This window comes from Terrapene carolina, unplaced genomic scaffold, assembly GCF_002925995.2.
Source record: "Terrapene carolina triunguis isolate 2854851 unplaced genomic scaffold, T_m_triunguis-2.0 Scaffold62, whole genome shotgun sequence".
NCBI classification, from domain to species: Eukaryota; Metazoa; Chordata; order Testudines; family Emydidae; genus Terrapene; species Terrapene triunguis.
The window spans coordinates 35,768,258-35,795,372 of record NW_020664413.1 but is presented as its reverse complement, the minus strand read 5'-3'; the positions used below and the strand labels follow the sequence as shown (position 1 = coordinate 35,795,372).

Sequence of the window (27,115 nt, the reverse complement as noted above, 5' to 3'; positions counted from 1 at the left end):
ATGTACCCTCATTTCCCATGTACTTTAACACAAGTTAAAGCCCCCTTGCAGGAGTCACTCAGCACTTAGCAAAACCAAGGTTGTCGTCTCTTTGCCTGGAAATAATTTCATCGAAAGACTGAGGCCTACATTTTTCAGAAGTTACTAAGTGCCCAACTTGAGTGTGGGTACTCGGTACTGACTGCAAATCTGGCATCTTTGAGGTTTCACAAGGTGAGCCCCCCAAATCACTGGTCATTTTGGCCTCTCTAGTTCATATTTTCCAGAATAAAGAAAAATCCTACATGAAATATTGTAAGGTTTGTAGCTGGTGATTTTTGGCCCAATTCCTAACGCTTTATGCACTTAAAGCTAGATGACACATGAAGGATCAGTCACTTCTTTGCAACCTTTCCATTTTTTATTGATTCTTTGATAAATGTGGCCTGACTTATACATAAGATTAAAAATATGGCTATAATATGTATCACAGATTTGAGAAACAGACACTCTAAAACTGTTAGAAATATAAAAAAATAGGTGTCAGGCTCAGTTTGGCTCAGCAGGCACAGGGCTAAAATAAAGGGCTGGTCCTTGTTGACTCAGACAGCTGGGCCATCCCCATTTGAATGGGAAAGTGTAAATAGAGGAGGAGAATTCACCCTGCAGTTGGGTCCGCAAGCTCTGTTTTGTTTCTCAGGAGTACAAAGTCCTGTATTGCTGCAGGCATGCTTGAAAGGGGGATCCAAAGAAGCTTAGCATCCCAGCCTGCAGTGTAATGTGAGTGAGGATTAATGCTTGTTAGAGCATGCTCCATACATTGCACAACCAGTGAGAGGTTTGTGTTCTGAAGCATCTGAACCAGCTTTTCTTTCCTTGCTGCATCTGCAAAAAAATCAACGAGGGCTTCATTTTAGTGGCAGGACCTAAAGGAAAGGAAAGCGAATTCTATCCCATTTCCTCAGCGTGCATTTGTGATGGTTACTTTGATTTTCAATTCTGGCATGACTGAGCCAAATGGCACTTGCTGTTCTCCCCAAGCCAACGAGGAAAAGCGGTCCATATTAAAAGCCAAGTCTGGCCATTCTTATTCAAGCTGAATAGTAATTTGCTCCCTGAATATTCCTATTGATTTCACTTGTGGAGTAGGGCACTACTTAACCTGAGCAAGGGTGGCAGAACCTGGCTTATGATGTCTGAGGAAAGTCAATTAGTCATTTGCTCAGAAGGAAGAGAAGTAGAACTGAAGGGGACATAGACATTTCTGGTGCCAGGTTCAGTGCAGCTTCATTGACTTGAGTGGAGTCACACCTGCTGATGCCAGCAGTGAATCTGGCTCACTGGGGTGGGAGAAGATACAAAAGGCAGCTGCAGAGAAAGGAACTAGGGGAGGAGAGTGTAGGGAAGTTCCAAGGGTTATCAGATAAGCAGATCCCATTTCAAGATGGATTCAGAAATAATCTATCTATCAGAGGAGCTGATCCTGCAGTGAGCTTTCTGCAGGTGCAGGGATCTGTCCATGCAGAGCCTATTGCCAGAATGAGGCCTTAGGTTTTTTCCATGGGTTCCATCACCATAGTATCTAATAGGAGCAAAGAAGGTTTGTCCTTGGACTATTTGAATTACCAAAAACTGGTAGTAGTGGGAAAGACACACACATCGCTTCCCTCCCCTATCATTTGTTTCTGCTTGTATCTTTGGGTCAAAGGTATGTGTCTATGCATGTTTGTTGTTTAAGGGTCACATGCCAAGCTGAACATTCAAAACTCAGATGAAATCGTAGGCACTATCATGGGCAGAAGGAACAAAATAATGATTATTTTGTGCACAGTCATTCTACGACGTCTAGCATTTTAAGCTTACATTTTTATGTCAAATTTCAGAAGAAAGAGGTTCACTGTAAATCAGAAAAGTCTGGGCCATTTTCCAAGGATCGTGATGCTGCAAATGACATGGGCCCTTCAATACAAAATAATCAAGTAATGTCTCACCTTTCTGTACATACCCCTCTCCGTATTGTTTTCTAATGGCAGGAGGAAGTTGATTCCAAATGGCCTCCCTTTCTTCGATGATCTTTTTTCGATTGGATAGTCCAGTTTTGAACAGCCCAGGTTCAATGCAAGAAACCTTAACTCCGAAAGCTTTCATGTCCCGTCTGCAGAAACAGCCAGTTAAGGATGTCATTGCTATTTTAGACAGCATTGTTAATAGCTGATGTATTTATATCTGCACTCATGTTCTCTTCCTATCTCTGTAGCTCACTGTGCATATTGGGAAGGCCAAGATCAAACTATAAGTAAGTGTTATCTAGTAGTGGGCCAGTGTGTAGAGGTCACAGGGAAGCAGCCACTGTTTTTATTTATTTGAAGTCCTTTGCAGTGATACACAAAGGGGGCCATACATACAAGGCTACAAAAACACACACATTTTAAACTTCAAAAGTTGCCTTTTGTTTTAGTTTTAAACAAAAATATGGATCATTGCTTCTTTTATCTGAGTTGGTTCACCCATCCATAAGACTGTCTGTCTATTACATGAAGTTCTGCTCTTAGTCCAGGCATTCTGGAATATCTTGCTGTGCCCTGTTTAAAAAACAATCACAAATAACACCCTCCCCCCCCAAAAAACCCTACCTTCAAAAAATCAGGGTTAAATGACTGAGAAAAGCACACCTACTTAGTTGAAGAGGCTTGAGGAAAAAGCAATAGTTGCACCCCAACTTTGTTAGGATAACTTTAACCATAACATGCAACTATCTGGCAGGTGTTTCCTCAGGATAGCGCTTCTGGGACTGCCTACACTTTATAAGTGATCTTGCATTTTAAATTATGCCAATTGCAATGCGTACTGCAGTCATCTAGACTCAGTGTAAATGAGAATCAGACCCAATAAGGCCTCTTAATTCTTAGCTAGACTCCCCAACTAGCATGAAATGACAGTCACCCCTCTGCTGGGTACTAACTCACTATCAAGTCTCTCAGCATTATCGAAAATGTATTATTTCCTCAAAATTAACATTACTGTACCTTAAACTGTCATTAAATGCTTCCACCCCAAACTTGGAAGGACAATAGCCACCCCCCCAGACTGCCAGGCGGCCTCCAGTGCTGGATATATTTACTAGTCTCCCTCTGGCCTTTTTTACCAAGGGAAGCAAATGTAATGTAACATTTATGAGGCCAATTAAATTAATTTCAATTGGTGCTCTGAAGTGCTCAATATTCAACCAATCTGTCGGCGCTGATGGTCCCATAATCCCCGCATTGTTGACCAGCCCCCACAGACCTGCACAGAAACAAACAAAAAAAATTAAAGTAGTGATTTAGGAAGCAAATATTCACATCTATGTAACATAAAGAGGAGCCAAACCGGCTGAGAACTCATCGAGAACTGTCTGAGAACCAGACGGATTACAAGATGGGCAGGGACCTCTAGATCTCCTGCAGCCTTCACCATTTTACCTGATGCTTGCATTTCACCACCACTCTTTCCAGGCCACTTCACAAACTGTGTTAACATTTTCCTTTTATGACCTTTGAAGGTGGGCGGGTGGGAAATCTGGGGGCTTTGGAAGTCTGGGGGGCAGTGAGGTGTTAGAAACCAAGGAGTTATAATGTTTTTGACACAGCTAAAAGTAAACTATCCAGAATATCAGGGTGGGGTGAGCTGGTCTGGATAATATAAGAGACCTAGACTTGCAACCAAAATTGAAGTCAATCTTTTTGAAAACAGCTGAGAGCACAATAAATGGGAAACATCAATATCATGTGTCCCCCACTCACGATTTCATTGTAGTGGAAGGCTTGCATCTCCTAGTTACAATAATCTCGCAGTCATTCTGTAGACTCTCTACTCATGGCTTCTCTTGTATCTATTTCTGTATTGACCGAGCAGTTAAAGTTGAATTACAGGACTGTTTTAGGCATCTTTTTTGTATGGGTGCTCCATCCAGAAAATATTTATTCCCCAAAGGAGCTCCCATATCCTGGCTTCTCTTTAGTCACAGCTATGTAATATGATAAATCACCACCTAACAAAGGTGATGGTATTAAAATTGGCATAACAGATTTGTAGTTCTACTAGTTCTAGGAGCTTCTGGCCTATTTGCTTTCTTAACTCAGCTGCCCTTAGACCTGAGTTTCTGAGAGCCTAGCTCAGGTTTCTCTTTGGAAATGTGTCCAAAAAATTCTTCTATTACACAGGTGTGAAATTGCCAGCTTTAAAGATTCATAACTTTAAAAATCCTGAACTGATATTTTCAAACTTGGATTATTTTTTACATTTCAGTGAAGACTTTCAAACAAGATAAGTCTGAAGTTTTGTTCTTTCATCATTTGAGTTATGTGAGTTGAAAGTTTGATATTGACACGGGAAAGTGTATTTTTCGTATCATCACAAAACTCAAAAGCAATTGAACGGATATTCCTCCAACATTACAGAAAAAAAATCACCTTTGGGTTTAGACCAAACACTGAAAATTTCAACCTCAAAACAATTTGTAAAAGCAATTAAAAAGGGAGAGAGGGAGGTTAGCCTGGAAGGTGCATGTTGCAAGTTCCAGGCTGCATGGTTCAAAGGACCAGATTCTGTTTTATCTTAATTCTGAGTAGTGCTTTTACTCCACCAGTGGCCCCATTGAAATCAAAGCAATCAATCAATTAACATGAGTAACAGTATCAGAACTGGGTCCTATGAAGGTAGCCTCTGGCTAGTTAATGTGGGGTTGCATATGAAATATTATTTTATGGCTGGATAAATAACCGATCTAGGTGATTAATACGTAAGTGAATAATTTGTTCAATGAATTATGTCGCTTTTCCTGTTTGAAAATGATGCAGTTTGTTGTGAGTATTCAATATTAAAAATCTTTTAATTCTGCACATAGCTCTCACAGTATAGTTAAAGAACAAAAGGATGGCCATACTGGTTCAGACCAATGCTATATCTATCTCTGAATCCTGTCTTCCGACAGTGGCCAGTGTCAAATGCTTCAGAGGAAATGAACAGAACAGGGCAATTATCGAGTGATCCATTCCCTGTCATCCATTCCCAGCTTCTGGCAGTCAGAGGCTTAGGGATACCTAGAGCTTTGGGGTTGCATCCCTGACCATCTTGATTAATAGCCATGTTGATGGAACTATTCTCCATTAAATTATCTATTTTTGAACCCAGTTATATTTTTGGCCTTCACAACATCCCCTGGCAATGAGTTCCACAGGTTGACTCTGTGTTGTGTGAAGAAGTACTTCCTTTTGTTGGTTTTAAACCTGCTGCCTATTCATTTCATTGGGGGACTCCTGGTTCTTGTGTCATGTGAGGGAGTGAACAACCCTTCCCTGTTCACTTTCTCTGCACCATTCATGATTTTATAGACCTTACTCATATCCCTCCTTTAGTTGTCTCTTTTCTAAGCTGTTCTGTTCTCTAACAGGGGACTTCGTTCTGAAAAGTGCTGACTACTCTGGCACTGATCCAGCAATGCACTTAAGGATGTGCTTAGCTTGAAACACATAAACAGTCCCATCAAAGTCAATGAAATTCAGTTTCCATTGTGAATATTTGTCTGCTTTCCAATAATGTTCTCCAATATTCACCTAAAATTAGCTGTATCCACAAAAATTCCTTCCAGTGACGCCATCCACTAGAATATTTGTGGAAAGAGATACAAAAGAGACAACACAGCCAAATACAAATTTCAAACAAATATCCAGTGGGATCTATTTTGCAGTTTTTATCCATGCCTATTAAACGGTTGCAATTCATGTAAGTGTAACCTCTCCTTGGAGTTTGCTCAGCTCCTGGAACTCTCAACTGAGCCTCCCAGGGTTCCTACCCTGTGGACTATAACAATAATAGCTACCAGAGCCCTCTGACACCATTTCCAAGCATGCTTGGAGTCAGGGGTGGGGATAGAATGGTTTAGGAACTCTTGCTGAGCCCAATAGCGTGGTTTGTGGATGAGGTGATATAGGCCAGTGATGGTATGACATGACCAGTGATGACATGACGAGTGATGAGCCCATATCATGGCCAGTGATATCATGGGTCGGTGATGAGCCAGGGCTGCTCAGCCCCTGGATGGGGCTTTGTTCCTGACTCAGAGACAAAGGGACCAGTTTTTGTTTCAGTTTTGAGTTTAGGAGCAGAGCGAGAAGCAGAACAACTTAGGGGCTCTTTGATGAACTTCCCCCCCACAAAGGAGAATCTTTGAATTGCTGTGGAATCTAGTGCATGGGTCAGCCAGTTCCAGCTCTGCAGAGACCAGTGTCCAGAGTGGCAGAGATCCAACTCACCAAGACCTCTATTGGACTCCCGACCAGGGAGCCATGACAGGACTTTCCACACCTAGGGGTAAAGACACTGTAAGAGGACCATTTTTTTTGTTTTAGCCAGCCAACAGTGCTACAAAACTCATCTTCAAACTCATCCCCAGCATACCACCTACCTGGGATGTGCCAGCTGGGGGCTAGGAGGTGTTGTGCATGTCAAGAGGTGGGGAATTGGTTGCTTTATTCATGTTTTAGTACTTATTAGTCAACCCTAACCCTTTCCTTCCCCAGATCCTATTTTCCTGTTCCCAATAAAGGTCACTGCTGTTATATTGTTATTTTTGGATTTGTCATTTCTTTACTGGGGTTTATGTTGATGTATTTAATTGTTTTTCATGTGCTGGGATTACTTCTTACTAGCAATGGTAGAATTAATGTTCTCCAGGGACAGCAACCTTGTGTCACAGGCACAGTGAGGAGTCATCTTGGGTGGAGACACCAGCATCACTAAAAAGAACTCAGGACCCACCCCATGTGAGGAGAGGGGAGAAGCCAGTTGTTCCAAGAAGCCAGCATCAAGGAGGAGCCACATCTTGGGGAGAGGCTACATAGGAAAGAATCCAGATCTTCTGTCACTCACCTGCTGAACCCACTTCAGCTTTAATCCACTCTGCCACCTTCCTAACATTGTCTGGATCTGTCACATCCAGCAGCACTGTTTGGAGCTGCTCTGAGGTTGCTGCTTTTAGCTCCACTGCTCCCACTTCAGTCAGACAACTGGCAAGAACTCGAAATCCTTTCTTGTCAAAAGTCCTTGCCGCCAGATTTCCAAATCCTGAGTCACATCCAGTGATGAATATATATTTGTCTGTGAGATCTCTAATTTTCTGCCCATCTTGTGCCCTCCATCTCCACCACAAATAGAAGATGGCCAGAAAGATGAGGATGTAGAAAAACATTTTCACTAAAGACTTCTAGTCCCTTTTCCCCTGAAACAGAAAGAACCAATGAAGGGAGGCTTTCCCCCACTTTTGTTCCGAGTTTATTTAAACAGGAGAGGACACAGCTCCGTGAAGTGGCTTCCTCAGTGTTCTGCACCTATAGGATTATTGTTTGTATGAAAATGAGGACAAAAACTAACATAGCAAACATTTTATGATGGGATTCTACAGAATAAAAGGACCCTTGGACACTGCCTCCCCTTTTCATAGCCTCAACTCCAAAGGAGACATAGTTGAGATGTAAAGAGTCTAGAGCAGGGCAGCAAAAATGAAGGCTGTACAGAAGGAGACTTACAAGACTAGGCTGCACTCACCCCTTGATTTGCACTAGCACAATAAAGCAACTGGTAGTGCAAGGTCTATGAGGAGCAGGGGTCCAGCTGCACAAGCCACCCCCAACCTTCCTCTTTGCAGCAGCCCAAAAATGTGGGCAGGGCCATCATGGAAGGGAGCAGACCAGTACGGCCCATCGCACAATGGGGTCCTGATCTATGACTAGAGCTCCTAGGTGCTACGGTAATACAAGTACAAATAAATAGATAATTATAATCACAAATATGCTGATTACTGGGATTATGCATTTCCGGGGATGCTCCACTAGCAGTGCTCCTCCCAGCTGGAATCTAAGACTGTCTTTCCCAGAGTCCCAGAGGAGGATGGTGGCAGTTCTGCCACTTGTCCCCCTCAGGGAGTAAATTTCCCCTCCAGTACATTCGTCCCATGAGTTCAGTAGGGTGCAATTTGCATCCCTGCTCATTAAGAAGTGAATCTGACCGTGTTGTCTTTTGTGTTTGGTAAGAGTCTACCACATTTTGGGATCTACTGCAATAATAATAATAAATAATAAGTAAATAATTAATAATTAATTAATAAATAATTAACAATGGACATACCAGCATTCTATACAATCATAACTTGAGTGAAAAACAACTGGTTGTGCCTCCCCATCTAGGGCCATGACACAGAAAACAGAAGACACAATGAAATAATCTGGGAGACCTGCTAAACAGATAGAAGGTAACGTAGTATTTTTATACACTGCATATAGACACTGCTATCTCACTGCTGCAGGAAGTCATTGCTGCTATGTACAGTCTGGCCAAATTCTCCATCAGGAAGAAGACAAAAAAAAACCCCAAACAGTGCAAAAGCAAAGCACATGCATTTATCCTGTTGTTCTGTATTGTGGGAGGGAGGGGTGTTCCTTTCTTATCCCCACATGTAATCCCTTTATGCCCTGAAACACAAGGACCCATATACCCCAGACCTTTTGCCTGATTTCCTAGCTAATGTGGCTGCTTGTCAGAGGCTGCTCAAGACAGTCTGCTGCCCTTGGCAAAACTTCAGTGTGCTTGCCCCCTCCTAGGACAGTAGATTTGGCCCAGATGCTCCTCCATCATGACAGAAGGGCAGCCAGGGCAAATTTAAGTGAGTGGTGTTGTGACTGGGCCCCCTGGGTTGCAATGCCACTCAGATTTGGCCTAGCTGTTTCTCTCTTATGATGGAGGGCCAGCTGGACCAAATCTGCCACCCTAGAGAGCTGCCCAGAAATCTGCTGCCCTAGGCTGTTTCCTCATTTGTCTATAGCTAGAGTGGCCTCTGTTGCACGTATGTTCGTCTTCATGTAAATATCTTTGGTGGAAGTGGGTGCAGCCTCTTGCACTGCAAGGTGTTGCACATAAGTGTTGCAGAACAGAATACATACATATACTAGTTTGTGTTGCTTAACTTTGCTGTCCTCTGTGATCTCAGTTGTGGGGAGAGGATACTGAACTAGATAAACAAATGCTTGCTCTCAGTGTGGTTAAGTATATTTCCCTTGTACTGTAGAACAAGGAATTCTAGTATGTAAACTTACGTATACACAAAAGAATGCTGCATTTTCACTGCCTTTGTCTTTGACCTTTATTCTAATCAGCTTCTTTGGAAAAATAATTCTGGTTTATCATAGTGCAGATGGGTGAGGCACTGCTTGGGGTGTAGAGAACCACGGAGGGTACACACTCTAAGGGTGTGTCTACACCACAATTAAACACCCATGGCTGGCCTGTGTCAGCTGACTCTCTAGGGGATCAGGCTGTGGGGCTGTTTAATTGAGGTATAGATGTTAAGGTTCAGGCTGGAGCTGGGCTTTGGGACCTTGTGAGGTGGGACGGTCCCAGAGCCCAGGCTCCAGTCTGAGCCCAGACATCTATACTGCAGTTAAACAGCTCCATTGCCCGAGCCCCATGAGCCTGAGTCAGCTGACACGGACCAGCTGCAGGTGTTTAATTGCAGTGTAGACATACCCTAAGGTTCTAGTGTCTCTACTCACCTAAGCAGTGTCTCACCATCTACACTACTATTTATGCCTGTGCTGGGGGGAGCTTGCAGCATATGTACTCGACTCGCTGCCATGAGGAGTGTACAGTGTAAACAAACCTTTACACTGAAATTCAGTCTAATTATTTTGCTTTGTTTCAAATCAACATTTTGGAATGAAATTTTTTTCATTTTGAAGCATTAAGTTGAAAGAATAATTTTACATCAAATCATTTCATTTTGATTGAAAATGTCCTAATTTTCTGTTTTGACATTTCCAATTTGAAACTTTTCAGAATTCTTCATTTTTTGTGAAAAATTCTGACATTTTGACTTTTGGCTCCAGTTTGGAATGGAAAGTAATTTTGAATTGTGAAAATGTCCTGTGAAAGGAAAATTCCATTTTTCAAACAGCGGTATTCAGTACTATTATGTTTCTCTGTAAAGTGCATGAAATGAGCTGGCTTTATGTAATGAGCTCCCTACCATGGTCATCAGTTGTGATAGAACTTATGATGTTTCTGGACCAAAAGCACAGACCGCCACCCATTGATCTGAAGGAGCAACTCCACTGGCTAATGGTGATAACAGACACATACCTTATATGCAGGCAGCCACAAGCAGGAGACAGGAGCATACAGATTTAGCCATTGTATTATAGTTACTGTACCTAGCAATTCAACTTATTCCCCACACCAATATAAGAAAATTTCATTTCATTAAATGAAATGAAAATTGATTCTTATCAGCAAAACAGCTTATCACTTGCAGCAAACAACGCCTTTCAGAGAGGCAACTCCTCTCTTCTAGCTGGCAAAGTCACAAATACATACTTTTTCTTAATGGTCAATTTACTTTCTTCAGTTCTGCTTGGGGTATTTCATTTTCTTCTCCAAAATCATGCACTGATGAAGGAAAAATATTGTAAATATGTAGTGGCATCTCACAGAACAGACATGTCACTTCCGCTTTTTAACAGTAAAACCTCAAAAGAAGTGGAGGGTAAAACCTGTGTTGGACAAAGTGAATACTAAATATCTCTAGCAAGTTTCCTGTGAACACCAAGAAAAAAGTGAAGAGACATATTTTCATGGTACTATATCTGAACCAGCAGGAGCTTTGAAGCACTTTCTGTGCACAGCCACATTTCAAGAATCTTGCATTTGTGGCAATCTTGTGTTAATAGTATTACTTCTAATCCAAACCGAGAACAACTTTTTTCAGACTCATAGCAAGTAGATTAAGTCCCTGCCTCTCAGTGAGCTCATATGAGAGGGAGAGAAAAAAGTATCCTGTTATTCCTCAAAATTTCAAAAACAGCTGAAAGTATTTCCCTGGCAACTGTAAAAGGCAAAATATCACAGAACTGGAAACATTTACCAGTAACTCTAAATGAATCAGATTCAGAAAAGTGTTTCCTTTTCTTCCCCTCTATGTCTAAGGTTGTCATGTAAAGAAAAGTTTGAGCAGAATAAATAAAATGTTTACATGAAAAATTTAACTCTCACCTGATTTAGGGGAGATATGGTCTCTGGGAGGTAGCCATTGCCTTTTCTTTCTGTCACCTTGTTTCTCTGTCTCTGTTTAGGGGAAATATGGTCTCTGTGTGTGCTTACTAAGGAAGTAGTGCTGAACCAGGAAAAGCCTGGTTACATGAGTTTCACAAGTCAGTTGTCATAAACAGCAGCTCTGTTCTGATCATTAGAAGGTTGGATGAGCTCTATTAATGTTTGTTCCTTATTCATGAGTCATGTTTGTTATAGGATCCATTGCTGGGTATTATATATTTCACCTGTGCACTCCAAAATGAACCAAAACTTCACTGCTAGTGTAGGTGAGCACAACTTCAGTGACATCGGTGGTTGGCAGTGACTTTGGTTTCAGTGGTTCTTTGATTTGATTCTAGCAGGGCCACACAGAGCTTTTAGGGGACGTGCGTCAAAATCTGAAAATGAGCTCCTCCCACTCTTCAAAAAAATTACCACGGGGTCGGGGGGGGGGGGAGAGGGGAGGAAGAATGGTAGGGAGAGTGCACCCTGCAGCAACAGTGTCCCATGAGGCTGGGTCCTGCTCCCTGCTCTGGGCATTGTGACCTAGTGTATGAAGTCCCAGTGCCATTCGGATTTGGCCCAGCTGCCTCTCTGTCATGGCGGAGAGGATGGGGCAAAAGTGTCTCTTACTCCCCCCGCCCCCCTCGGTTCTTGGATTCTAAAGCTGGGCAGATAATGAAAAGAATTCACCATGACCGTTTCCTTGCATTTAAAAATGAATTTGCTTGGATTGTTCATTTATTATTATTTGTGTTAACATAGCACCTGGATCCCTCTGTCATGGACCAGGACCTGATTGTGCTAGGTGCTGTACAAACACAGAACAAAAATGGTCCCTGCCCCAAGGGGAATACAATCTAAGCATAACATAAGAGACAAGAGATGGGTACAGACAGCCCAATGGGGGAATACAAGGAAACAATGAGACAGTATTGGTCAGCACGATAGGCAGAGGTCTCAGCACACCAACAGCCTAACTGTTGTCAGGTGTTATGTAGGAGTCATAACAAAGGCGGGTTTTGAAGGCGGAGAATGTGGTAATTTTGCAGATGTTTATGGGGTGATCCTCCCAAGCATGAGGGCCAGCATGGGAGAAAGCACAAAGGAGCTTTTAGGGAATTTAACTGGTGGGTGATGGAGGCTGACACCGTGGGCTGATTGGAGTGGACAGTCAACATCTCGATAGTGAATGAGTGATGACAGGTAGGGTGTGGATATACCATAAAGGAGCTTGAAAATTAATGCAAGCAGCTCATGTTTGATGTCATAGAGAAGGGGGCTCCAGTGGAGGGACTCGGAGAGGGGTGACATGGTCAAAGCGACAGGCTAGGAGAATGACCTTTGCAGCAGCATTCTGAATGGAATGTAAGTGAGGCAAGATTGAGTATATCAAGGCCAGAGAGAAGGATGTTGCAGTAATCGAGATGTGAGATGATGAGCGCGTGGATGAGAGTTTTAGCTGCGTGGATGGGTAGAAATGATTGTATCTTAGTGATGTTTTGCAGAAAGAATCAGCAAGATTTAGACATAGCCTGGATATGAGGACCTAGACAGAGGTCTGAGTTGAAGCTTAGGTTACAGCTCTGGGCGACAGGCAGGATGGTGGTGTTGTGTTCAGCAATTGAGAAAGCAGGTGGTTGGGAGAGCTTGGGGAAAGGCTCGGAGCTCTGTTTTAGCCGTGTTGAGCTTGAGCTCGTGGCTAGACATCCACAAGGAGATGTTAGAGACACAGGCTAAGATTTTAGTTTGGACAGAAGGAGACTGGTCTGGAATAGAGAGATCTGTGAGTTGTCAGCATAGAGATGGTAGCTGAATTTGTGTTTGCAGATGAGATTACCCAGAGATAAAGTGTAGAGGGAGAGGGGATCAGGGCAAAGCCCTGTGGGATCACCACAGAAATCTGGAGGAATGATGAGGAGGATCCTCTGAAGAGCACACTGATGGCACAATTAAAGAGGTAGGAGGAGAACCAGGAGAGAACAGGGTCATGGAAGCCAACAGTGGCTGACAGGTTAAATGGGATAAGAATAGAGACTGGTTTTTGAACTAGGAAGGTCACGTGAGACTTTGGTGAGAGTGGTTTCAGTGGTGTGCAAGTTCAGTGAAGTTCTTGTCTGTTTTGTGTATGTTTTCTACAGTATTTTAGTGATTAATTTTACTAGTAGTAATTGAAAGAAAAATGATAAATGTTAAGAATATATTGAAGGATATTTGTGGAAAGTGCCTTTTGAATTTATAACTGAACAGTTATATTGGAAACCTGATTCTAAGAGTTCTGCTCAGGCAATCCGGGAAAAGAATCATACCATGTGACCAATCAAAACTAACCAACATAGCCTAATTTTGAATATTGGAAATGTTTGTGAGTGACCTACAGTTTGAGAATTATTTGCCGAAATTATGTGACAAATTATTCTGAATGGCAAATTAAAAAGACAATTGCAAATGATTCAGTCATGTACCCATCTTCTTGTTATTTTTTCTAAATAACTTATAATTTGAATTTAAATTTTTAAAAGATATGAAAGTATATAATGTTAGGCATATGAGGCAGTAACCTAAAACAATAGGGTAAAAATGATCCATGGATATCTGCAGATAAAAAGCGGATATCCATGGATTTGCAGGGCTCTATGCATATGTATAGCCATGTTATTTTATTTACTTTCATTCTTATCATGCAGAAAGGGAAAGGTCACAATAATGTATTTTCTTTAAGCTGGTCAGCTGGTTTGCCCACAATTTTCTTTTTTTGGACCCACTCCTGCAATTTTTGCTAACACTAGCAAATACTCTAATTAAAGTCAACAGGAACTTTATCTGCACTGCAGCCTTCAGGAGCAGTTCCCGTATTTGTGACCTGATGATTTCTTTTCATTGCTAGATGAATAACTGAAGAGAACACAGCAGTGTGAAAAGTCAGATGCTAAGCAAAGTATATAGTCTTTTTCCACGGCCAAAGATTTAGCATTTTCAAAGTACCAGAAGAAATAAGCTGTTGTTCTCAGAAGTGTCAACATGAGAATAAACTCATTTGACATGCATGGTAATGAAACAAGGGTCATTTATTTTCCTGATCAAAATCTCATTGAAGCCACACAGAGAAAAATAAATGCTTTTAACGTTCATCTTATGGCAGCTTTGATTGATTGTTGGTTCTTTTCATTTCATTTAGAAGCTAGTACTAGCTAATGTTAAAAGTATTATAGCTCTTCTGACTAAAGACAATGTATATGCATGACAAGGTGGATGAGATAGTATCTTTTACTGGACCAACTTCTGTTGGAGTGAGAGACAAGTTTTTGAGTTTACACAGAAAATAAATGACCTGAAGAACTCGGTCCAATAAAAGATATTACCTCACCCACCTTGTCCTCTATTTATAACTCTAACATTGCAAGGAACACCAACACATGCAATGTAAGTGAACTGATCAGGGACTTTCCTGCTACAATGAACATATGCTAATTTGCACTGCATATTTACTACTGCCAGCGTCAGAGTCCTATCTGAGTTAGGCTTGGCAGAATTTGATTTATTTTTTATACTTTTGATAGATAATATTAATGTTTATTTTTACTTTAATTTTTTTATTGACGTACATTTTCACAGTTGTGGGAAATTATTGGCGGCGGGTGTCACAGGGTGCTCTACTCACCACTTGTCTGGCACCTCCTCCTCGTCATGCTGGAGATTAGCTCTTGAGGTCAACACCCCTTCCTATGGTCGCATGCTGTCTCTCTCTCTCAGGTCTGCAGCTCCTCTCTCATCCAGGAACCACAGCATCCTCTTAGTGACTCAGTCCTCCAGCCAGGTCACTCAACGTTACCCCTTCCGCGTACAATCCTTCTATTCTCACAGTGACTCAGGCAGTCTTCCCATTCCCTGCCCTGCTGGTGCCACTTCCCCAGTGGTGGGTGGGGGAACCCAGACCCACCCTCTACTCTGGGTTCCAGTTCAACCCATCAGTTCTCAGCTTTCCTCTCCCAGCCCTCACTGCTCGTTCCCTGGACTGCTTCCTACCTCTGTGGTTCCCCTCCTTTCCCTGAGTGTACCACCTCCAAACCCTCCTCCCTCTTCCCAGGGAGTGACTGCCCTTTCCCAGCAGCTTCCCCTGTCTGTTACCAGCTTCCTGGCTTTATAGGCCCTGCCTATTTGTACACAGCTGAATCTGCTTGCAATCACTTCCCTGCTCCCTGGCTCTTCCTTCAGGTGCATCCTGAAAGTCTATGAGTCTGGGAGCTAATAGGCCTATCTGGCCACCTTAACGCCTTCCAGTCCTGTCTGGAAATCCCCATGGACACCCCATCACATGGGGTCAAACAATAATTATTTAATGACAGTAGATTTTGAGATTCAAGAAGTTAAAGCTTTATAACCATTAAAATACAAATTATCAAAATTACAGGTAAAAATATACAAAGTAAATATCCTTAAATCAAAATCTAGTAAGGTCTGAAGCAGTATTTTTCTTGTTTGCCAATCTGTAAATTTTGATGATTACTGATGGAAATATTTTTTTCGGTTTGTATGGGTATGATGAAATTGATTTTTAACAACAATTACTGATAAAAAGCAAATCCTTCCAAGCCTTTTGTACCATAGAACCATCTCTTCTATTTCTTCTAAAGTCTTTTATCTATTATTCATTATTATTATTCAATTGCATTAAGAAAACTAATAAAAGTTCATGACACACACTCCAAGAAAAGGTTAAAAATGAAGACATTTTAAAATGAAGATAACTTAAATTTCTCCCTTAAAGCAGTTGCTTCATAATTTAAGTTGCAAACAAAAAGAATAGATCCTATTTCCTGGTTTAATTCTGGGAACCAGTTATACGCACTGTTATTCAGCGTCACTGTTTTTTAGGACTGTATTATTTGGACACGGGGAGTGTGATACCATCCTGGGCTAAACAGAAAAAGTTACTCCCAAAGCCTTGTTGTCCAGAAGTGAAGGCCTGGTGAGCTCAGAGATGTGAGTTCTCTGCAATGGGAGGAAATAGGTTTTTTTGCAATTAAACAAAGGTAAAGTGCAATTACTCAACATACTAGTAGAAGCAGGATGCAGAGGTATTATTATGTGGCATTGTGGCTTGCCCTTTACTGGCTCATGATCTGCAGCTTTAATACTGTAAATGACAAGGTGGAATAACTGTTTGGAGATGGAGGAACTAAAAGTAAACTGCAAAAATAACAAGCTGTGCCTCAGTTCCCATATGTAAATATGGGACAGTAACACTTCCTCTCTCACAGGGTTGCAGTGCAGCTTAATTTATTAAGATTAGTTTGAGTAGTCTTTGAGATCTTCATACGCAAGGTGTTAGAACAGCACAGAGTGTTATCGTCAGTGTTCAGAAGCGACCATGATGATCTCCCTAGAAGTACCTTATATTGACAGATAAAGGACTGATTTTACTGCCAGGGACACAACTGAGAATCTGGAGTAATTCCACTCAAAATTTAATTTGAGTGTATGAGTGATTGAGAGATTCTCAGCTGACTGTGGCTCCTGACTCTCGGACCAGTGTTATCATAGGTTAGCGTAACGTAGTGCTGCTCTGAACCAAGTCCTCTGCCAGTCAGAGAGAGTCCAGAATGCTGCACCTGAGAGCAGACTTTGTCCCAAAGCATGGAGGCAACTTGGTCATCTGGTGTGTCAATCTGGAATTAATGTGTGGTGACATATTGGAAATATATGGTCATATAAGCACTCTACAGCTATGACCCAGTATAGGGAGTCACAATTTGTGACTAACTCTCTTGCGCTGGAAGCTTTTTATTGGATCACTGCCACTAGGGTTTTTGGGGGTTTATTTTTTTTGGACAATATACTAATCTACTGTGGTAAAACCAGTTCCTTTAGTTTATTGTAAACAATTATGTCATTTCTTGGAGCTAGGGAGTGCCTTCTATAGGAGACATAATAATGTATGCCAAAGGGCATCCAAACGTTGTATGCATGAGAGAAATAATCTGTCTATGAATATTAAAGATATTTCCCCACTAGCTTACTCTCATGAAGGATATTGGAAGAAATCCGAAGAATAGATAGTGATTTTGTCACTGGATATACAGTGACATAAATACTTTGGTTAAAAGGAAACATTAAATGTATTGCAATTTGACCTTCTTCTGCTCATGCAAAGTAATATTACAATAAAGTGAGATCAACACAATAAGTTAAATGCTTCCTTTTAACTCAGATCCTGGTAAAGAGGAACCCCTCTGGCAAAAGTAGCGTACATTCCATCTACTGAACTTCAATGGGATTTTGGCATCTAACGCCCTCAGGTGCCCAGCCCTGGCCATTCATGTTTTAGTGCTGTAGTTCTTTCTTAGAACACAGAAATGCTACTTAAACTGAACCCAAAGAAAGCAATAGGTTGGTTTTCCCTTCTCCAGCACATCTAAAGAGTGCCAGAAAGCAGTAATGTTCCAGGAAAAATGCTAGAGTTGGCAGGTGCACTAATAGTAGTTTGGAAAACATGAAGCTGGATGTGACTGGGCACAAAACAGGGCCTGCATGTGCCAGAAAGCACTGAAAAAGTGGGAATATTTGAATCATAGTCATAGTCATAGATTTTAAAACTGAAGGGATCACCAAATCATCGTCTGACTTCCTGTATATCTCATGCCTCCTACACAACCCAGAACCCCCACATTGGCCCCAACAATCAAATCAAAATATTATAACCCACAGGAGATGAGACTATTATGTGCCACAGGCAGAGAACAGAAGAGACTGAGGTGCACCAATGTTCAAAGCCCCTGAAATGGCAGGAACTGATACATTGAGATATACCCCATGGTCTCAGCAACTGACCCACACCCCAGAGGTGAAAAAAAACCATATCTGTCAATCAGGCCTGGGAGGGAATTCCTTCCAGACCCCCAAATATGGCAATCAGTTAGACCATGAGCATGTGAGCAAGAAACAGCCAGACAAGCACCTGAGAGAACACTTGGTGCCACCTCTGAGCCCTGGTCCTCTCCATCTAGTGTCCCATCTTCAGCTGTGGCCATCTCTGATGCTTCGGAGGAAATAGACAAGAAACCAAAACCAACCACCAACCCAACCAGAATGTACTGGGGAGAAAACTCCTTCCTGACCCCTGCAGGTGACCAGCTGAAGGCCTGAAGCATGAGATTTTAGAAACATAAAACATAAACTGGAAGGGACTCCTGCCCCCCTCCCCAAGCCCTGCCCTCTTTGCCCCCCATTACAAGCAACTCTATTCATGGCCAATTTCTACCCATTTGATCTTGTGCAAACATTGTCCATTAGCTAAATAGCTCTGCTCCCTCCCTGGTGTTTATCCCCATGGTGTATTCCTTTGCTCATCGGCAGCACCCATCCAACCTGGAATTTCTTGTTTGTCTCCCCACAGATAGTCATGCTTTTATCCACCCACCTGATTGCTTCCTTTTCAAAGATAGCAGATAATTTATCTGAAGGCTGGGTTCATTTTTCTTTTTGTTTTAAACCTTTAAAAATATATTTAGCCTGCTGTGTATTCAAACATAGCCAATTGGATGCTCCAGAGAAAGGATCTGTAAACATCTGTTAACTGCAGAACAAACTCCTGGCTCCCCTCAATCATTGTCTAAATAAGTAGAAAAAATAAAGGTTGTAAATCAAAATGTGACTTAGCGACTTTTTCACGATGAGGCCCAGTGAGGAAGTGTTTGAAAGCTGAGGGGGCTGGGGGTGACCAAGAGGACAGAGATCTGCTGAGGCTTTCTAAGCAAGATCACAGCAGGAGGGGCAGGTTGTAGTGAGGCTAATTGGCTGGCTAGCTATTTAAGCTTTGTCTTTACTGCTAAAAAAGGTGTGTTTTACTGAGGCTAAATAATGCCTATCTCGCTGTAAAAATCTAGTGGAGATGAGCCACCACAGTTTTGCCATGAGGTGAACAAGGCAAGATCAACGACCGATGGGGGATACAGCACCGACCTCGCCTCACTGCCTCGTGATAAGAACTACAGGGTGCTTGGCTCCACTGTGATTTTACTGTCACGTGTTAGTTATCTAGCTGTAGAAAACTCAACCTATTAGCCGTGATGACAAAATGTTAGAGCCCATGTCAGAGAGGAGGGACCAGAGATCTGGCCTGGGTATGGGCAGCAAAGCAAGCTTTTGGGTAAGGACCAAATGTTTATTCTCTCTGAACTTAACCTCTGAACCAGTTTGTCTATTACTCAGCAATTTTTTTTACAGAACCAATTATTAAGGCTGAGGTTAGTGTTTACAATGGAGATACTAACCTAGTCTGACCCACATCATTGCTTGCCAAGTAATGCTATAATATTGTCTTCCTATAATTTCAAGAGGTTCTATGTTTTAACCACTGCAGAGCGAACTGCTGCCCAAGTGCCCTGACTTTGTGTTGTGTGATTACTTTAGTCAAGCTTAAACTCTCCATTTGATGTCAATGAACTGTAGCATGGTGACTGCACGGTTACTGACCCAGGTGCAAATAGTCAATGCCCACTTAAAAAGCTTCAGACCCTGTTAATGGGTTAGAATGATGCAAACTGTGGCTGCAAATGAGTGTACACATCTTTGGCTACCTGCACTGAACTGGATCCTTGCGGTTTCTTCTATGGTTCTTTCTTACATCTTTGGTGAGCAACAAATCTATCATATTTTTAATATTAGAATGTAATAATCTGCAATTTACTGATTTAAAAGTGACTTGTATTTTTGCCCCAAAATAATCTGATGAATAGTATGCAATGAATAGTACCTGAGTCCATTGGTGGCTACTCAAGAAGCTGAGTCACTATTTGGCATGCACACTACTATTAATCTTTCAGAGCCTTCCAGGCTCACATATTCAAAGAGCAAAGAACGATATCTATGAAACTTTTTGCAATGCCTATTGGCAGTGCAAAGGGCCTGATCCAAAACTACTGAAGTCAATGGAAAGTTCCTTCGTAGAGAACATATTTTCCTTTGTTATTTTAATGTGATAATTTGTTTTAATGAACCTGGATTCATTTTCCTTTTTATTTCCCTAGAGATTTTGGCTTATCAGAAGTTTAATATTTATTGATTGTTTGGCTATGGCAAAATGTCATTTCACTTTAATGCCATATCTGATACATGCCATTAGTTGTTTCTGCACATGGTGGGGAGAGAAATGACGATCAGATATCTTCTATTATTTAATTCTGTCCTAATCCATATATCAGCTTCTGTAGTCTGCAAAGTGTTACCAATGTTCTGTAGCTAGACATCCAACCCCAAAAGGGCAGTCTGTTCTAGTGCTCGCCCAGCCTATTAATCTGGTGTATTAATCTGTTTCTGGTAATCAGCAGAATGATGCTTGCTGAGGATTACATATTTTGTGGAGCTTCAGAAAGGTAAAAATGTGTATTTAAAACAATTGGTTCCTTCTTTATTATGATCATTCACAATGTTACAGGAAAAGTCAGATCATTTCACAAAGTCTGGTCCTAACAAAAACTCCACAGAGAATCTTTGCCCAAAGCCAGTAGCAAGAGAAAAAAATGACATTTCACCTTTACCTGTTGATTTTTTTAAAATCATTTAAAGCAACCTTCTGTAGGCTTTATGCATCAGAATTTGGGGGTTGGAAGGTTTCAGCTGTGTAGGGTAATCTGTAGTTGGATTTGTATCAACTGGCTGAATCTAATCTGGATCCATGGGCTCAAGATTCTGAGGTCACTGACACTACTGAACTCTCGTTTATACCGCTACAGGGTGAAGCCACACTTCTCTGATTGCCATCTAAAAAGGGGGGCAATTCATGATATCAGCAGGTGTTTGTCAGAGGACATGAGGGAGCATGCCCTACATCTGACTGGCAGCAAGCCAGCTACAGAAACAAAGCCCTTCCTAATTAAAGTATTAACAGTACCTTTTGCTCTCAGTGTAGTGACCTGGAATGGCATGTGAGCATCAGAGCAAGCAGGCTCTCTGTTTTAGAAAGGTACCCGATGTATTACACAAAACACTGTAATGACTGTGGTCTTGTGTATTCTAACACCATGATCTTTAGCTGACCGCATACATTTGACATAGGAAATGCAATACAATGCAACATTTGGGCAAGCACTTCAAAGGAACTTGTTACGCGACAGTAAGCAGCAGGCTCAGTAGCAAGTGTTCACAGGCTCAGGGTCCATCTCAAATGATTGTACAGAGTTAAATAATATGGTTGCAGAGAGAGAGAGAGAGACAGACAGACAGAGAGGGAGTTTTTGCCTAACTCAGACTGGACCCCCTCACTGCAGACTATGACATGTTTCTGAGGTGGAAATGCTTCACCATATAGATTGTCAGCATAGGGCCGGCTTCACTCCTTTGCTTTGGCTGCTTTCCACCGATCCAGTTAAATCAGCTCATGGCTGCTTTGCACTCTCAGAGCTGTTGAAAGAAGCCGGAATGTACCAGTGAATCTAGCCCCTTAGCTTTATATTTTAAAAAGTCTCATATTTGTTGGCACAATGCAGTTTCCAGGTGAGTTTTCAAATATTTTTTTGATTCTAGCAGATCTCTTAAGAATAGCGGGTATGAGCATTTCAGCAGAATTTGCTCACACAGTGCAGAAAATCAACTTGGGAATGAAGTCATCATTACATAGCAGAACATATATTTTCACAGTCCGGTTTTGCAATTCCATTTATAATTATACTTGTGCGAATGTAAAGGTTAAAGAAACATTAGCGAGTGTGCCTTTGGAAATACTGAATAGTCAACAAACTTCTTTGTACATTACTGTTCTGTAAACACAGTGACAATACAAAGCAATCGGAGCTGAGGCCCAGGAACGAGTCCATTTTAATGTGTTTAACTTAATAAACAAGGGATTTCTTTTGCTTATATCCATCTGCAACATCTAACCCTTTACAAATAATAATCCTAATGAATAAACATGTCTGTTCTTTGTAGTTTAATACCCTAAGCCTAACAAGGCTGTTCCATCGTCATGTCTGAACAAAGTCTGTATGTCATAATGTAAAATAAAGAAGTAGTTGTTGGTAGTAGGCTTACTTCCTGTGAAACTTACATGTTTCTAAGACCCAAAGGTCAGGGCATTAATGATACTATCTATACTTACAGCCAGGGGTGCCTCTATGTTTTTTGCAGCCCCAAGCACGGCAGTCAGGCTGCCTTCGGCGGCGCACCTGCGGGCGGTCCGCTGGTCACGCGGATTCGGACCTCCCGCAGGCATGCCGCCGAAGGCTGCCTGTCTGCCGCCCTCACAGTGACCGGCAGACCGCCCCCCATGGCTTGCCACCCCAGGCATGCACTTGCTGCGTTGGTGCCTGGAGCTGCCCCTGCTTAGAGCCAGAGAAGTAGATGTTTTATATGCAAACAATGGCATGCTCTCTGGGGGCATAATTCCTAGTAAAATTGTCAGAAGTGATCACCTTCTTTTCATAGAATATGTCAAATGAGTTTGCATGTTGTCTCTTACAGAAGTTGTTAATACAGCAACCGATGTTTTGGCTAATTTAACCCAGTGAATTAATAACGTTGATAAAATTATACTAATTAACAAAACTTTACAGCCTTATACATTTCTCCTACTTTTGTGTGTGTTTGCATGTGTGTATCTGACATGCATGGGAGAGTTGGAAAATTGGGCAAACCTTAGGTTGTTGCTTTGTATTGACTTTCTCCCATGTCTGTAGGACCCCTGTCAGGTTTATCCGGACTTTGCATAAATGGGTCTGTACTCTCTGCGTAGCCTGGCTCCAACCCCAGAAGCTAATCAACACCTTTCATATGTGTTTGATACAGATTAATTTAAAACAGATACTTTTGTTACAACGCATAGCTGTAGCCTGTGATCAGTGACACAGCTGCCCTGAGGAGTTTAGAGAACATAAGAATGGCCAGACTGGGTCAGACCGAAGGTCCATCTAGCCCAGTATCCTGTCTGCCAACAGTGGCTTCATGTGATTCAAAGGGAATGAACAGAACAGATAATCATCAAGTGATCCGTCCCCTGTCGCCCATTCCCAGCTTCTCACTGTTTCTCAATGTACTTTTCTTTGGACTTTGGGACAGTTTGAAAAACTGCTTTCTGAGGGCCTCTTGTTTTAGAGTTTTAAACTAGTTAGCTAGTCACCACAACTGCTAGCTGAGGAACTGTTGTGTATTTTCACTGTGGGAGTGGGTGAGTTGTGTTCTACAAAATGATTTTAAACTGCTAGGAATTTGTGCTTAGTTATTTTCTTTTTTGATGGGGGAGGGTTGCATGGATACTCTCATGTGAATACTGGGCTTTTGCAAAATTTTCTTTCCATGCGCCTGATCTGAAATTAATGGAAAGACTCCCAGTGGCTTCAAGAAGCTTTGAATCAGGCCCCATGTAGGGGAGGGTGAATTTGTATACAGCAAATTCCCAACCCCTGTGACATTTCCTTTAGTTGGACAAATCCTGGTTTTACATGTTTTCTCAAAAGCTTCCAAGAATACCGTCCCCCTTTTCTTCCGCATGTGTAGCTTGTGACCATTTTTAACTAAGATCACTTTTCCTTTTCCAACAGGGCTGTAATTTTTTCCAGTTGGCCTGTAAATTTGTCCTGTTACAGGCAGCAGTTTTTCTTCTTGTGATTTTAATCTAAAATCAGGTGCAACAAAGCTTAAGTGCCTGCATGCCCACCCAACGTTTGACACCAAAAACTTTGGCTGCCCTCTGAAAAGGGGGGAGGGGGAGGGTCTGACTTATATTTGCCTTTGAGAAAATAATCTTTATACGAGATTTTGTGCTCATATTATCATAAAGGTGTATCATACACAGTCTACAAAAGGAGGATAGACTTCTGACATTACAAGCATTTTTTGTTTTCACTTGTAGCTTTGAAATCAGGCATAGTGTCTGGCTCCTGCAGCGTTGTTTAACCCAGCTACCATGTCTGCAGGGGGACTAAAAATTATAGTTGTGAAGTGTGTGTAAAAGAAGAGTTTTCTTCACAACACACCTTATTATCAGGGGTTATTTTAAATACACAGGGTTAAATTTTTTGGGGGTGTAAATGGATGCAGCTCCTTTAATTTCACTGCAACTTTACATATTTACCCCAGGAGAGAATCTGGGCCCTAGAGTGTTTGAAATCTTCTCTTTAATCATTCTAGAGAAAGAAAACATATAAGCCTTTTGTGGTGTTTTAGTTAATTTTTGATTCTAGCAGATCTCTTTTCCCCACAAATATTAATTTTATCCCTTAAACATATTTTAAACAATTATGCACCAAATTCTCTCTCCTCCCCTACTCCCATTTTAGTTTTTCTTGTGATTGTTGAATGCAATACTTTGTTTCCAGGAGTATCACTATTTATTGGCTAGTGGATTAACAATTCCAGTCCACACATAAAAATCCCATTGGCTATTCTTCTACTTAAGAAAGGTGGATACAAGTACCAAAAAGGGGATATGGGCAAGGTTCAGAGGAGGAGAGACCAAAAGGAAAACCCAGTGGCAGGAAGGTGAAGAGTCAGGGTGGGAGTGAATGGTTCTGAAAGGTGGGGATGAAAGGAAGGGAATAGACAGGAAGTGGCAGGATTTATACAGGAAGTGACTTCAACATCATTATCTATTGATCAATCTCCTATTTATCCCTCACTCTTGATTTGACAGGGAGGGGTGTCATATTTCTTGCATCCTGCTGTAATTTAAGAGAGAAATTGCATCACAGCTCCTCCAGCTTTTACGTAACTGCCACTCCATGGATTTCATACAGTGTAATAGGCAGGTAAACAGCCACAGGGGAAAAGGGAAGTATGAAGCAAAAACTGTTTAATACTAAGACACGTGAAGACATAAGCAAGTGGCAAGAGGGCAACCTATATACACAGTAGAGAAGGAAGCCAAATCCATCAACATGACACTCAGAAGCCTGAACAGACCAGCATAAGACCAAAATAAATGGCAGAAACAGGTAGATGCCCTATGCACAAGAGGGCGTGGGAAGATTAAAAAAAGAGAGAGAACAGACAAGTGCAGGACCAGCCAATGGTGCTGCAGAGCTTGGGAGAGGTGTGCTGCCATTCTTGAAGGGGTGAGGCCTAAGAGAATGCAGCAGCAGTGGAAGACTTCAGGGATGGGCTGGGAGGACTCCATGTGTTTGTCCAGTGGTTTCCAGGCCATGTAAGATGTCCTGGATGCTACCTTTCCTGCTTTATCCAGCCACTGGTTCACTAATCCCAATGAGATGATGAGGCAGACTGAGGACCCTTCAAAACCCATTCAGGGCTTAACCATGTTAAAACCTCATGCAATAAACTACCCGTGGGGTGTAACTTAGCCTGAAGCATTGTTTCTGCTAGCATGACTGTTAAAGATAAATCCCTGCTTGTATTGTTTAGGCAAACTGTGCTACAACCATGCTAGCTATAATCAAGTTTGGGAAACCCTTGCTGAGTAGCACCTGAGCCACGCTCAGCATGTATTGTAATATTTCACTCCTTTTGAAAGACTAACACTTTAGTCAGTGATAGTTAAATGTGCTTTTGTTTCAGCTCTCTTCACTATCTGTAGTGTCACTAGATTTGTAGGATTGTATTCTGTTCTCAGTTACACTGGTGTAAATTCAATGTGCTTAGCAGAGTTACACTGGAATAACACGGATGTAACTGAGATCAGAGTATGGCCCGTACAATGTTGTCTTATCATTTTAAAAGACATTACTATGGTGATACTTTTTGCCTTTTCAGGGTTTCTCATTAAAGGAGCAAATCATCATGTCCAATCCTGTTGTTCTGCGCAGTATTAGGAGATTTGAAGAGGATAACTACATTTATGACTCAGATGGATCATGTAAGACATTTACTCTTTAATCAGCTTCTACTTTAATTTCAATAGCCTGCTGAAAACACATGCCATACTAGATATTGCAGTTCACATAATTATGGGCATATTTTATTCAAAACAACTTTTGTTTACAAGCCTAAAGCAACAATCCATGTAAGTGGATGATCTCTTCTTATCAGCCTAGCTATCCACAGTATCTGTCTATATGTCCCCATCATCTGTCTACCAAATGTAACTAATCTATCTAGATTTTCATACCAGGATCATCACCATGGTATCTGAATAACTCCATTGACTTCAATGGTCTTTCAGCAGGGATGACTCTGACATTCCTCTTTACATTTTAGAACTCACAATAAAAGCTGAAACACCTGTGTCCTGCAGGTTTCTAGGGTTGATTTATTATATTTAGAATTTCTTTTAAATGTGTGAACAGCTCTTGCTTTCCTCACCCCTCTCCAGAGCTTCCTTTCTCTCCTCCTTCCACTCTTGCTTCATTTCTCCTCTTCGAGCTTCTTTTTTTTTTAAAGTGCTTGTTAAACACCAAGCATCTCAGTTCAGATTAAACAGGAGGTACTGGCAGGAGGCTTGGGGTGTTAGGTGAAGATGAGGAGGAGAAAAATGAAGAGAAGCTGCTGAACATCTTGACCCTGACTTATATGTTTTGGTATAAGCAGGTGGAAAATTAAAGGGACACTAGATATTTATATTTAATTGCAATTGCAAATGGAAGCAAGTTAACATGGTAAAATAGTAACTACATATGCAACAGGCAAAAGCAAAGGCACATTATAAGGAAATACATGTCCATACATGACCTCTGGATTTAAGCACAAAGCCCACACTCATTACATCTGCCATTCCCACATGCAAGGCCAAAGATGCAGTGGAAATACTGTGCTTTCATTGGGAAGTTTGCGGTGGGCAGGCCGTTGAGTCCCCGGGTGCATGGAATTCTTTGCACCCTTTGCACTGTGGCACACAGCTTTGCAGTGACCACGCAGAGCAAGGGGCATGGAAGTGTCCATGCTAAGTGCTGTGTTGCTGAATGGTAGAGAAAGTAAGAAGATGGGGATTTTCTATTCAAGCTGCAGCAAGAATTGGTTGAAAAGTAAAACATGATTCCAGTCCATATTAGGACGTAAAAATGGGCCGTGGGTTGCCAGTGCACTGGAAAACTCTAGAGATATGCACTGACTCTTCAGGAACTTGCACAATGAC

General features: G+C 41.7%; 2 protein-coding genes across 4 annotated transcripts in view; one reads left to right on the top strand and one right to left on the bottom strand.

Moving 5' to 3' along the window:
- Positions 1–579: 579 nt before the first annotated feature.
- Positions 580–7,222, bottom strand: DHRS9 (dehydrogenase/reductase 9). Of its 2 annotated transcripts, none has more exons than XM_024201013.1 (4): positions 6,889–7,222; positions 3,006–3,264; positions 1,971–2,134; positions 580–864 (listed from the first exon to the last, which is right to left on the bottom strand). In XM_024201013.1, exons 1-4 carry the CDS (start codon positions 7,205–7,207, stop codon positions 638–640), a joined length of 969 nt encoding a protein of 322 aa, XP_024056781.1. In that variant the 5' UTR covers positions 7,208–7,222; the 3' UTR covers positions 580–637. The 2 variants fall into 2 exon arrangements, with proteins under 2 accessions (XP_024056781.1, XP_024056706.1); XM_024200938.1 differs by having other exon boundaries at positions 580–826; positions 1,948–2,134; positions 6,889–7,207.
- An 18,580-nt stretch (positions 7,223–25,802) lies between these two features.
- Positions 25,803–27,115, top strand: part of ABCB11 (ATP binding cassette subfamily B member 11) — a 65,924-nt gene continuing 64,611 nt past the window's right edge. For both annotated transcript variants that reach the window (XM_029910493.1, XM_029910492.1), the window contains exon 1: positions 25,803–25,900. In XM_029910493.1, coding sequence (XP_029766353.1) covers positions 25,825–25,900 — 76 coding nt within the window. In that variant the 5' untranslated portion in view covers positions 25,803–25,824. The remainder of the gene's footprint in view (positions 25,901–27,115) is intronic.

Coding starts and splice junctions, on each gene's coding strand:
- DHRS9 (XM_024201013.1), bottom strand. CDS start 7,207: ATGTTTTTCTACATCCTCATCTTTCTGGCCATCTTCTATTTGTGGTGG. Junction 2,135..3,005: donor GCATTTAATGACAGTTTAAG/GTACAGTAATGT, acceptor CTGTTTCTGCAG/ACGGGACATGAAAGCTTTCG. Junction 865..1,970: donor AGAGGGGTATGTACAGAAAG/GTGAGACATTAC, acceptor ATTTTTTTGCAG/ATGCAGCAAGGAAAGAAAAG.